This window comes from Microcaecilia unicolor, chromosome 6 (assembly GCF_901765095.1).
Source record: "Microcaecilia unicolor chromosome 6, aMicUni1.1, whole genome shotgun sequence".
Taxonomy (NCBI): domain Eukaryota; kingdom Metazoa; phylum Chordata; class Amphibia; order Gymnophiona; family Siphonopidae; genus Microcaecilia; species Microcaecilia unicolor.
Genome location: NC_044036.1, coordinates 74,497,152 through 74,511,014, shown reverse-complemented (window position 1 = coordinate 74,511,014; position 13,863 = coordinate 74,497,152). Strand labels below are relative to the sequence as shown.

Genomic DNA, 13,863 nt, shown 5'->3' with positions numbered 1-13,863 from the left:
CAGACCGTATAAGTCTGCCCAGCACTATCCCCGCCTCCCAACCACCAGCCCCGCCTCCCGATCTCGACTAAGCTCCTGAGGATCCATTCCTTCTGCACAGGATTCCTTTATGCTTATTCCACGCATGTTTGAATTCCGTTACCGTTTTCATTTCCACCACCACCCGCGGGAGGGCATTCCAAGCATCCACTACTCTCCGTGAAAAAATACTTCCTGCCATTTTTCTTGAGTCTGCCCCCCTTCAATCTCATTTCATGTCCTCTCGTTCTACCATCTTCCCATCTCTGGGAAAGGTTCGTTTGCGGATTAATACCTTTCAAATATTTGAACGTCTGTATCATATCACCCCTGTTTCTCCTTTCCTCCAGAGTATACATGTTTAGTTCAGCAAGTCTCTCCTCATACGTCTTGTAACGCAAATCCCATACCATTCTCGTAGCTTTTCTTTGCACTGCTTCAATTCTTTTCACATCCTTAACAAGATAGGGCCTCCAAAACTGAACACAATACTCCAGTTGGGGCCTCACCAACGACTTATACAGGGGCATCAACACCCCATTTCTTCTGCTGGTCACACCTCTCTCTATACAGCCTAACAACCTTCTAGCTACGGCCACCGCCTTGTCACACTGTTTCATCGCCTTCAAATCCTCAGATACTATCACCCCAAGATCCCTCTCTCTGCCCGTACCTATCAGACTCTCCCCGCCTCACACATACGTCTCCCATGGATTTCTATTCCCTAAGTGCATCACTTTGCATTTCTTGGCATTGAATTTTAATTGCCAAACCTTAGACCATTCTTCTAGCTTCCTCAGATCCTTTTTCATGTTTTCCACTCCCTCCCGGGTGTCCACTCTGTTACAGATCTTAGTATCATCCGCAAATAGGCAAACTTTACCTTCTAACCCTTCGGCAATGTCACTCACAAATATATTGAACAGAATCGGCCCCAGCACCAATCCCTGAGGCACTCCACTACTCAGCTTTCCCTCCGAGCGAATTCCATTCACCACCACCCTCTGGCGTCTGTCCATCAACCAGTTCCTAATCCAGTTCACCACTTCGGGTCCTATCTTCAGCCTATCCAGTTTATTTAAGAGCCTCCTGTGGGGAACCATGTCAAAAGCTTTGCTGAAATCTAAGTAGATTACATCCATAGCTCGTCCCTGATTCAATTCTCCTGTCACCCAATCAAAGAACTGAATGAAATTCGTTTGGCACGATTTTCCTTTGGTAAAACCATGTTGTCTCGGATCTAGCAACTTATTGGCTTCCAGGAAATTCACTACCCTTTCCTTCAGCATCGCTTCCATTACTTTTCCAATAACCGAAGTGAGGCTTACCGGCCTGTAGTTTCCAGCTTCTTCCCTATCACCACTTTTGTGAAGAAGGACCACCTCCGCTGTTCTCCAATCCCTTGGAACCTTTCCCGTCTGCAAGGATATATTAAACAAATCTTTAAGAGGACCCGCCAAAACCTCTCTGAGCTCCCTCAATATCCTGGGGTGGATCCCGTCCGGTCCCATGGCTTTGTCCACCTTTAGCTTTTCAAGTTGTTGATACACAGTTTCTTCCGTGAACGGTGCTCTATCCACTTCATTGTCATTTGTACTATTTCCAGTCCATCGCGGTCCTCCAGGATTTTCTTCTGTGAAAACAGAACAAAAGTATCTATTTAGCGGTTTGCAGCATCTTTTAGTCTCACAATTCCCTTTTTAGTCATTCTTTTTTCACTAATATACCTGAAGAAATTTTTGTCACCCCTTCTTACATTTCTAGCCATTTGTTCTTCCGCTTGCGCTTTTGCCAGTCGTATCTCTCTCTTGGCTTCTTTCAGTTTCATCCGGTATTCCTCCATGTGTTCCTTTTCTTGAGTTTTTCTGTATTTCTGGAACGCCAACTCTTTAGCCTTTATTTTCTCAACCACTTGCTTGGAGAACCATATCGGTTTCCTTTTTCTCTTGCTTTTATTTACTTTCCTTACATAAAGGTTCGTGGCCCTATTTATACCTTCTTTCAGCCTGGACCACTGTCCTTCCACTTCTTGTACTTCCTCCCAGCCCATCATCTCCTTCCTCAGGTATTCCCCCATTTTACTAAAGTCAGCACGGTTGAAATCCAGGACTTTGAGTTTTGAGTGGCCGCTCTCCACTTTAGCTGTTATATCAAACCAAACCGTTTGATGGTCACTGCTGCCCAGGTGGGCACCCACTCGGATATTTGACACGCTATCCCCATTTGTGAGCACCAGATCCAGTGTCGCTCCCTCCTTCATGGGTTCCATCACCATATGTCTGAGCAAAACACTTTGGAAAGCATCCACGATCCCTCTACTTCTTTCCGATTCCGCAGACGGAACCTTCCAATCTACATCCGGCAGATTGAAATCTCCCAGCAACAGCACCTCTCTCTTGCTTCCCAACTTTTGAATATCTGCGATCAGGTCTTTATCTAATTCCTCCAATTGTGTCGGAGGTCTGTAGACAACACCCACGTGGACAGAGGTTCTATCATCTCTTTTTAAGGTAATCCATATCGCTTCTTCCTTTCCCCAGGTCCCTGTCATTTCAGTCGCAGTGATATCATTCCTCACATACAGAGCTACTCCTCCACCTTTACGACTCTCTCTATCCTTCCTAAATAGATTATAGCCTGGTATGTTTGCATGGGAACCATTGAGCCACGTCTCCGTGATTGCAGCAACATCCAAGTCTGCCTCCAACATCAGGGCCTGAAGGTCATGAACTTTATTGCTTAGACTGCGAGCATTTGTGGTCATCGCTTTCCATCTACATTTCCTGGTATGCGTTTCAACATTAGTGATTTGGGGGTTTCTTTTCTCTTTGGGTACCTTCATATCTTTTTGTTCCACTTTTATTGTTTTTACTTTGGCTTCCGTTCTGTTTTCAAGAACATCATAGTGCTGTAATGGAGTAAAAGAACTTTGTAGGGGCAAATTTTGTAGTTCTATTGGGACTAGAGTTCTCTAGCCCTAGGAGGTGGCCACCATTTCTTCTGTTGGTTTGACTAGTTTCTCTTTTAATAGATTGTTTGCATTCCCTAGGTTCTGGGGGTTGTTTGTCCATTTCAGTCTTACTTTGACAGTAGAAATACTGGCTGTTTCAGGGGTACATAGGACCCTTAAAGGGTAATGTGAAAGCCTTATTAATCTGTCTCCATCTGCTGGCAGGAGGGTACAACCCACTCATCTGGACTGGTTTGGAGGCCTCAGGGAAATAAAATTAACAGGGTAAGATCTAACTTCCCCTTAGTACTTCCCCCTCTGCCATGGAGGTTATCTCTTCTCCCACACTCCCCGCCCAGTTGGCCGTGGTGGAGGCGTTGGGCTACTACTCTCGCCCTCCTGTAGTTTCCAACCCCTCCCCCTACCGCAGTCTTACTGCTTCTCATCCTTTGAAGCCCACTCGATCCGGCTATTCTACCCGCTGCCACTCAGAGTCGCAGTCATCTACCGCCCCCCCCAATAAATCCTTCTCTTCCTTCCTCACCGACTTTGATGCTTGGCTTTCCGTCTTTCTTGAACCCTCATCTCCGTCCCTCATTCTCGGAGACTTTAACATACACGCTGATGACCCATCCGACCCTAACGCTTCTAAGTTCCTCACCCTAACATCCTCCTTCAACCTCCAGCTGTGCTCCACCACCCCCACTCACCGTGACGGCCATTGTCTTGACCTCGTCCTCTCCTCCTCCGACTCACCCTCCAATTTCCACGCTTCTGCTCTCCCTCTCTCCGATCATCACCTGATCATATTCACACTTCTTCACCCCCCCCCCCCCCCGCCCCGTCCAACTTTAACCACCACCTCCAGGAATCTCCAGGCTGTTGACCCCCCCCCCCCCCCCCACTTTATCCTCTAGTATCTCTAATCTCCTCCCCTCCATCATGTCCTCCGAGACTGTAGACAAAGCGGTCTCCGCTTACAATGCCGCTCTCTCCTCTGCTTTGGACACCCTCGCTCCATCCACCTCCCGTCCCACAAAGCGTACTAATCCCCAGCCTTGGCTGACCCCTTGCATCCGTTACCTTCGCTCCTGCACCCGATCCGCTGAACGCCTCTGGAGGAAATCTCGTACTCATTCAGACTTCCTTCACTACAAATTCATGCTATCCTCCTTCCATTCCTCCCTATTCCTTGCAAAACAGGAATATTACACCCAATTGACCAATTCTCTCAGCTCCAACCCTCGTCGTCTCTTCACCACCCTTAACTACCTCCTCAAAATGCCCCCCGCTCCCACTCCCCCTTCACTCTCTCCTCAATCACTGGCTGACTACTTCCGCGACAAGGTGCAAAAGATCAACCTTGAGTTCACTACCAAGCCACCACCTCCTCTTCAGCCTGTAGCCCCAACCATGGCCTCCTTCTCCTCCTTTCCTGAGATCACCGAGGATGAAACCTCCCGCCTTCTTTCCTCCTCGAAATGCACCACCTGTTCCTCCGATCCCATCCCCACCAAACTACTTAACACCATCTCCTATACTGTCACCCCTCCATCTGTCGCATCCGTAACCTTTCTCTCTCCACTGCAACTGTCCCTGACACCTTCAAGCACGCCGTAGTTATACCTCTCCTAAAAAAACCATCACTTGACCCTACGTGCCCCTCCAACTACCGCCCCATCTCTCTCCTACCCTTCCTCTCCAAAATACTTGAGCGCATGATTTTCTCTCCTCTCATGCCATCCTCGATCCACTTCAATCCGGTTTTCGCCCTCTACACTCGACAGAAACAGCACTCTCTAAAGTCTGCAACGACCTGCTTCTCGCTAAATCCAGAGGCCACTATTCCATCCTCATCCTCCTCGATCTATCCGCTGCGTTTGACACTGTCAATCATGATTTACTTCTTGCCACATTGTCCTCTTTTGGGTTCCAAGGCTCTGTCCTCTCCTGATTCTCCTCTTATCTCTCCCACCGCACCTTCAGGGTACACTCTCATGGATCTTCCTCCACTCCCATCCCACTATCTGTTGGAGTTCCCCAGGGATCTGTGCTTGGACCCCTTCTCTTCTCAATCTACACCTCTTCCCTAGGCTCACTGATCTCATCTCATGGTTTTCAGTATCATCTTTATTCTGATGATACCCAGCTATATCTCTCAACACCAGACATCACCGTGGAGACCCAGGCCAAGGTATCGGCCTGCTTATCCGACATTGCTGCCTGGATGTCCAACCGCCACCTGAAGCTGAACATGTCCAAAACCGAGCTCCTCGTCTTTCCACCTAAACCCTCTTCTCCTTTTCCTCCATTCTCTATCTCAGTTGATAACACCCTCATCCTCCCCGTCCCATTTGCCTGCAACCTCGGAGTCATCTTCGACTCCTCCCTCTCTGCGCATATCCAACAGACTGCCAAGACCTGTCGCTTCTTCCTCTTCAACATCAGCAAAATTCGCCCTTTCCTCTCTGAGCACACCACACGAACTCTCGTCCACGCTCTCATTACCTCTCGCCTTGATTACTGCAACTTACTCCTCACCGGCCTCCCACTTAGCCATCTATCCCCCCTTCAATCCGTTCAGAACGCTGCCGCACATCTTATATTCCGCCAGAACCGATATACTCATATCACCCCTCTCCTCAAGTCACTTCACTGGCTTCCGATCAGATACCGCATACAATTCAAGCTTCTCCTCCTTACCTACAAATGCACCTGGTCTGCGGCTCCTCACTACCTCTCTACCCTCATCTCCCCCTATGTTCCCGCCCGTAACCTCCGCTCTCAGGATAAATCACTCCTTTCAATACCCTTCTCCACCACTGCCAACTCCAGGCTCCGCTCATTCTGCCTTGCCTCACCTTATGCCTGGAACAATCTTCCTCAACCCCTACGCCAAGCCCCCTCCCTACCCATCTTCAAATCTCTGCTTAAAACTCACCTCTTCAATGCTGCTTTCGGCACCTAACCTTTCGAGAAATATAGTATGCCCTATCAGATTGACTCTACACTTGTCCTTTAGATTACACTTGTCTCTAGATTGTACACCTGTCTTTTAGATTGTAAGCTCCTTGAGCAGGGACTGTCCTTCCATGTTAAATTGTACAGCGCTGCGTAACCCTAGTAGCGCTTTAGAAATGTTAAGTAGTAGTAGTAGTACTTGGGTTTTTTCTTTGTTTAGTGTTCTATTGAAAAAAAAAAAAAAAAGGAAAAATTCCTCTAAGCATATCTTCCATTTTCATCCATTTGGACCAGGAAACTTCCTGTTGTACATTGGACTTCAAGCTCCGTCGGAACACAGCCTGGAGTCTTTTCAGTTGACTGGAGAGTTTTTTTTTTATTTTTCCTGTTTTATTTTCTCCTTCCAGCTTTGTTCCATTCTTTGCAGCTGTGATTCTCAACTAGAGGCCATGCATTGAGCACTGCAGTCATTTGGCTTAAACCTAGCCACAACATGTCACCGTAGTGCAGAGACAGACTTCCTCCCCCAGGGCTGTGACAATATCCTTGCCATGTCCCCAATGCGGGTGGTAGCCTAACAAAAGGTCTTCAGACAAAATGGCATGGACAGGGTGGAGTCCTGACTGTGTGTCGCGGAGCTCTACATAAGTACAAAAGTATTGCCATACTGGGAAAGACCAAAGGTCCATCAAGCCCAGCATCCTGTTTCCAACATACCTAGCAAGATCCCCAAAAAGTACAAAACATTTTATACTGCTTATCCCAGAAATAGTGGATTTTCCCCAAGTCCATTTAATAATATCTATGGACTTTTCCTTTAAGAAGCCGTCCAAACCTTTTTTAAACTCCGCTAAACTAACTGCCTTTACCACATTCTCTGGCAACGAATTCCACAGTTTAATTACACGTTGAGTGAAGAAACGTTTTCTCCGATTCGTTTTAAATTTACTACATTGTAGCTTCATCGCATGCCCCCTAGTCCTAGTATTTTTGGAAAGCGTGAACAGACGCTTCACATCTACCCGTTCAACTCCACTCATTATTTTATAGACCTTTATCATATCTCCCCTCAGCCGCTTTTCCTTCAAGCTGAAGAGCCCTAACCGCTTTAGCCTTTCCTCATAGGGAAGTCGTCCCATCCCCTTTGTCATTTTCATTGCCCTTCTCTGCATCTTTTCTAATTCCACTATATCTTTTTTGAGATGCGGCGACCAGAATTGAACACAGTATTCAAGGTGCGGTCGCACCATGCCTGCTGGTTTCTATTCCTATTCCTTTGCATCATGCCACATACCAAAAGGAAGGGGGCAGTTAAACCCAAAACCTCCGTGGGTCGTACTTTGACCCCCATGCAGCATACAATTGAGCAATATACTCTAGGAACCTCTCAGATGGTAACTGGGGCTGGCGAGCCTGCTGATCCCTGAAATGGAAGAGTATCGGAGGGCCTGGGCTTGGACTGTTCTTTCTCCACCCCTCCCCCTCCGGTCTACAAAACACCCCCTTGCCCAGTGAGTGTGAAGGAAAGAGCACCACAACTGCAGGATGCGGAATTCGCTCACGGCGTTCTGGTGGAGGAGGCCCAACCTTCTACAGGGCTTGCTGGACATCTCGGAGGCCATAAGCAAACTTTGGCCCTGGGTGGGTGCTGCCTAAGCTGGAGGCAATGACGACAAAAACTTCAGTTGATGTCTCATCTCTTGTGAGTAAAATTGACTTAATATCTACAAACGTGGAAAGATGTAAGAAAGATTTACAAGACAATCAAGAATTGACTGCTGCTTTGGTTAAACACAAGTTGGTGATACACAGGAAAATAGAGCAGTTAGAAAATGTTAACAAGTGGTTAAATCTCTATCTGTTAAACTTTCTTAAACTGTGTGATATGGCTCCTTTGAATATATTTAAGAAATATTTGGTTGATATTTTGCACTATTCCTCAGACGATATTCCCCCTATAAATAGGATTTTCTTTCTACCTGTTTCCTCTAATAAGATTGGAAACAATTTCTCTCAAGATATGGTTCGAAGGGAAGAATAGTTGGTCAACGATAATGGTGTGGATTTGAATAATTTAGCAGCTTTTTTGGAGAACTCGACCCTTGAGTTTCTGGAAAAATCTACCCTTCTTGTCATGTAAATGCCTGATTTCTGCGACACAACAACACTAAAGTTCATAATGGCCATCACCAAACTCTCCCGTTGAACGATTCCTCTATGTGGTCCTACCACATGAACCTTACCCTATCACAACTTCACCTTGTATTTGTTTACACCGGAGTCTGTAATTGCTCTCCGGCACTATGTAAGCCACATTGAACCTACAAAGAGGTGGGAAAATGTGGGACACACATGTAACAAATAAATAAATGTTTGTGTTTGAGCAGGATTTGAATGCTCTTCTTTGATCTCAGGAAATGTTTTTTGGACAGAATATCTTTTTTTGCAGATATTACAAAGACCACACAGGAAAGAAGGAAGGCTTTTCTAGCGTTAAAGCAACAAGTTAGAGGTTTAGGAGCTTCTTTTTTTACGGAGTTACCCTTGTAAATGTGTTGTATGTTATATAGGGGTTAAGTATATTTCCTTTACTCCTGATCAGCTAAAGTCTTTTGTTGAGTTAAAGAAGTTATCTTTGCCTTCCACAAGTCTTGCAGTAATTTAGAAGATGATTCTGAGAGTTTAACATGTTGATAGTCTTTCCTATAAACAATTTGTTCTTTTGTTATCTCCTTTGATTTTTGGTCTTCGTCCCCACAATATTGTGGCCTAATTAAGAGGAAATATTTTTTTCTTGTAAGAATTATGGATATATTTTTAATTCTACATGTTCTGTGCTTCTTTAACAAGTTTATTCTTGTGAATAATTTGTTTTCAAATTTATAAATAAAGAAAAAAATGACATAGACAAAGTCATGATGACAAAATATCATGGGAGAAATTAGCATGGACAAATTGGCTTGGACAAAATGTCACAATGACAAAATGGAGACAAATGGCATGGACAAATTGGCATCAACAAAATGTCATGTAGCAATATTAAAATACTACTACTACTTAACATTTCTAAAGCGCTACTAGGGTTACGCAGCGCTGTACAATTTAACATGGAAGGACAGTCCCTGCTCAAGGAGCTTACAATTTAAAAGACAAAATAACTGATAATTGATTATAACTGAAAATATTTATATTTAAAAAATATATTCTGCAGTTTATTTTAACTTAAAATTAGCATAAGCACAGAATGTTCAGACTACACTGATATTTAAAACTCTGGCAGTGTCTCCCAAATAGGCAATTGGATCTTTTTGAAAGACAAACAGATGAATCCATGTATCGTGATCTGCAATGTATTCTTGACTATCTGGAAGACAATTTTATCAGACGACCAAGAAGGGGTAAAAGAGGACAGCTCAGGTATGCAGTCAATACACATGGGTACTTTAAATCTTACCTCGATTCAACAATGTCATTGAGGGATGGCATAATGCCTTCAACAGTGGTGTTGGATTTGCCCATTCTACTACTGCCAAATTTGTATGTAAGCTTCAGAATGGACCTCCTGCGTCACCAGCTTGAACTTGGGGTTTAGTCAAGAAAGTAGACAACAACATACGTGATGATCAGTGAAGCCCTTCACACTATGGTGACTTGACTACAGTAATAGAGATTGGATTGCTCATTTGGGAGACATTGCTAAAGTTGTAAATATCAATATTGTCTGAATATTCTGTGCTTTTGCTAATTTTAAGTTAAAATAAACTGCAGAGTACATTTTTTTAAATATAAATATTTGTAGTTATTGTCAATTATCAATTGATTTAATATTGCTTCATGACATTTTGTTCATGCCAGTTTGTCCATGCCAATTTTTCCCATTAAATTTTAAATTTTGTCGTCATGACTTTTTGTATGTGACATTTTTGAGGACTTTGTCATGGAATTGCCCTGGTCACCCCAGAGATCAAAAGACCTGAGCAGAGAATCAATCTTTTTTTTAAATATTTTATTTGTCATCATTTTAAATCTTAAAACCAAGTAAATACAGAAAAAGGAACACTATCTACCAAACTTGAAATTAGAAGAATTTTACAAAAACATCAAAAGAAAGAGTAGATAGCTACACTCAAGTCCACATAATATGAATCCAAGAATACATAGAGTGGAGCTATTTTATAAGGAAAAAAACCTAACCAGGAAAACTAAACCCAACGTGATACAGTATAACTAACATAAAATAAAGAACAATACCAAGCAAAGAATCAATCTTAAGTCCTGCTTCATGGCTTAGAACCAGTGAGCCGATTTGTTCATTTGGTTGGTTGTTTTTTGTTTTATTTTGGCGACAACTCTTCACTAGGCATTCCATGTATGTGGCTTCTTTGCACCTGCTTATAAGAAAAGGCAAAATTTCTTACCTAGTGTGTTCTTTGAAACAAGTAGCACAACTCACTTACTTTCCTCCTGAATAGAGTTATTTTCTTCCCCTCTCTGTGTAAGTTTTTAACCTCTGATATTTGTGTTTTATTTATGTACTTAGCTTAATTACTTCACTGAACTTGTCTAAAGCATGGTACAATAAAAATTTTCAAAAATATAATATTAAACTAATTAAACATCTTGCCTAGAAAGCTCTAGAAACATTCTCTTTAGTGTGACAAGACAGTTATGAGACATTTGTGTATGATTTGTTTCCATTGCTGTCATAAAAAAAAAATACATTAATTTGTGAGTCCATTTGAGACAGAAAAGTACCTGCAAAAATAGTATATGTAAACAGCTTTGACTGTATTTACAGAAAGGCAGTACAGTGCAATCCGCTTAAGTGCAAGGGTCTGGGACCAAAGAAATACATGCAGTTAACCGGAGCGTGCACTTAACCGTTGTGACCCAAAGAAGCTTGACATCTGATAATCAACAGCTATGTAGTGATGAAACTCCTCTTCAGTTACACCGGCTGGGATGTTAATAGCCTGTTCGTCTGACGCGTTTGCAACAACTGCATCTGTTTCGTCCCTCTCCACATCCCTAACAAAGCTTGCCCGCTTGTAGCAGTTCACAATAGTTGCCTGTGTAACATGATTCCAGGCTTCTTTCTGCATATGTAGGGAATTCAACAGTGATAGATTACGAGTTCAACAGCACGTTTACCCTTGCCAGTCTGGTCATCCATAACTCTCATCAGACGATGTAGCACAAGAGCCCGATAATGTTGTTTGAAATTGGCTATTATGCCCTGATCCATAGGTTGGATCAGAGAGGTAGTGTTTGGTGGCAGGAAGACCACCTTGACGTTAGACAGCCTGACATCATCACTGTGTGCAGCACAGTTATCAAAAAGCAACAAAATCTGACGCTTTTGTGCCCGCATTCTAGTATCTAACTTCTTTAGCTACTGCTTCCAAATTTCCCCAGTCATCCATGAATTTGCGTTAGCCTCGTATGACACAGGAAGTCGCTTAACATTATTGAAGCAACGGGGCTGTTTGCTCTTTCCAATGACGAGTGGTTCCATCTTCTCACTCCCATCTGTATTGCAGCAAAGGAGGATCGTCAGTTGGTCCTTTGACGTTTTACTTCCTGTAGTTTCGGCTTATGCGAATGCCAGTAGAGACCGTTTTCGTCAGCATTGAAAATGTCACGAGGTGCAAACTCGTTCAAGATGGTAGGAAGAACTGAAACAACCCAATTTTCAGCACCAAAGTCATCAGCATCTTGTTTTTCATCATGCTGTTTCTTGTATTTTATGTTGTTCTTCTCCTTCCATCTTTCCAACCATCCAACAGTGGCTTTGAATTCAGTTAGTCCAAGACTTTCAGTTAGCTGATTAGCTTTCTCCATAAGTAGTGGACCACTGACAGGAAACTGTCTGCTCCTGACTTGAGAAAACCACCGAAGAAGAGCATCTTCTACATCCTCGCTTTTCCTGCCCGTTTACGTTTCTGGTGTGGATTTGTATTGTTTTGTCAGTATTCCAGAAGCTGGTCTTTCTGCTTCGACACATGAAATTTGACTGGGATTGACACCATATTCTTTAGCAATAGTTGCTTGACTTTTTTCTTTCTAATTTTTTAAGAACTTCTATTCGTTCAGCCAGTGTTAGAGTCTTACAGTTGCGCGACGACAATTCCAGTGTACACTCTAACAACATTTTTTTGCTTCTTCTGCCTGTGGCAGTTAACCAACGAGATTTCAAATTTACCACCCCTTTGTCACGCGCCAGTCAGCTTCCATATTCCGTGCGTGCGCTTATGCGGAGTCTTTCCTGCAGAGGAGCGGTCTTAAACCATGTGTATAAGCAAATCTTGCTCTTATCAGTGGTGCGCTAAACCGAAGAAATTGATGGTGCCAAAAACGGGACCAAAGTATGGTATACAGTTAAACAGAGCTTGCGCTTATCTGACATGCACTTAAATAGAGTACACTGTACATCAAGTTCACATGCACTGCCCAAAAAAGGTGAAGTGCTTCTTTAAACAGTAAACCTCTCATATCATGACAATTTGTTTGAAATATGTGTCTGTGTTTTTTAGAGAGATCATTTACTTGAAACAGAATCCCTAAAGGTTTTATGACTATACTTAGAACTCTTTGGGAGCCCCAGTTAAATATCAAAATAGATAGAGGCAGGGACAGAAGCCTAGATGGCTCCCAGAAAAATCAGGCATACTAGTAATATTTCTTGCACTCAGTAACTGAATCAGTAAAACTAAAAGAAACAAAGACGTGTCCATAAAAATGTCATGGGCTGGAGAGTCTTTCTTAGAGGCCAACTAAAACTTCTTTATTTTTGTTTTGTCTGAAACCAAATCTGTGACTGAAATTCATTGCCTGGTTTTGGCTGAGACTGAAACCGAAAATATATGCAACTGCCTCCTCCCTCTGCCCTGAATGCTAGTTGCCTTCTCTCAAAACACCCTTGCCCCCCACCCCCAACCTTCTCCACTCAGCTGTTTGGGCCCCTCCCTCCGCCTCCCTTACAAGCCCAGGTAGTCTAGTGGTGCAGTCAGGGCAGAAGCAAAACCCAGTCTCTTCTGCCCATGCCAGCTCTGCTTTCAAAATGGCTGCTATGACTTTGGCACTGAAACTGAAATTCAGTTAGCCTCTAGTCTCTCTGGTGGGACAGGCTCTTTAAGAGATCAGGGACTACATATCTATGCATAAAAAATGGTGGTTCTTGGTATGGTAGGTCAAGTTGTAACAACCCTGCTTGACGAGGTACATGTAGGATAATCTGACAGATCCTCAAAAATGAAATATTTCTTTGTACAATATTATTCTGATATTTGATTTGATGTCAGTTTTTATGATAGGCAGTTTAAAATTAATTGAGATGTAAACTGCTCTGATATTAGAGAAAGAGGCAGTCTATTAAATGTAATTGGTTAAGCTGAAAATTGTGCTATAAAATGTTAATATATTGTAATTCCTACTTAGCAAGAACTGGATACTGCTTTAAAGAAAGCAAAACTGTTGCACATTCAACGACAAGATGAATATGAAAAGGCAAAATCTAGTACTGTTCGTGCTGAAGAGGAACAACTGAGTTCTAGTGGAGGACCTGTGAAAGATGCTAGCAAACAGCTTGAAAAAAGAAGGAAACTAGAGGAGGAAGCTCTACAAAAAGTAAGTTTTGTATACACAGTACCAATTCTGTGCTAGCTGCTATTGTGTGATGAAAGGAGAATTGTTGGACTCGTTAGATGATTCACATTTCATACAATGATGGGAATGTCTTCAACAATTTGAATTGTTCAGTAAGAATGTAAATATGAAGTATTGTATACAGGAAGATCTAGGACAGGTGTGGGCAAACTATAGCCCATGGGCCAAATCTGACCCAGTGGATGTTGACCTCTAGTCCATTCTTTATGTCCTAAATGTAATGTATGATTGGGCCTTTCGAGATCCGTTTCCTAGTGTTACCTAAAGAC

The 13,863-nt window shown here is 43.1% G+C and overlaps 1 protein-coding gene across 3 annotated transcripts in view; it reads left to right on the top strand.

The window, feature by feature from the left end:
• The window catches only part of ARHGAP29 (Rho GTPase activating protein 29), a 321,071-nt gene that overhangs the window by 197,414 nt on the left and 109,794 nt on the right, over positions 1-13,863 (top strand). For all 3 annotated transcript variants that reach the window (XM_030206020.1, XM_030206021.1, XM_030206023.1), the window contains one exon: positions 13,367-13,555. In XM_030206020.1, coding sequence (XP_030061880.1) covers positions 13,367-13,555 — 189 coding nt within the window. The remainder of the gene's footprint in view (positions 1-13,366; positions 13,556-13,863) is intronic.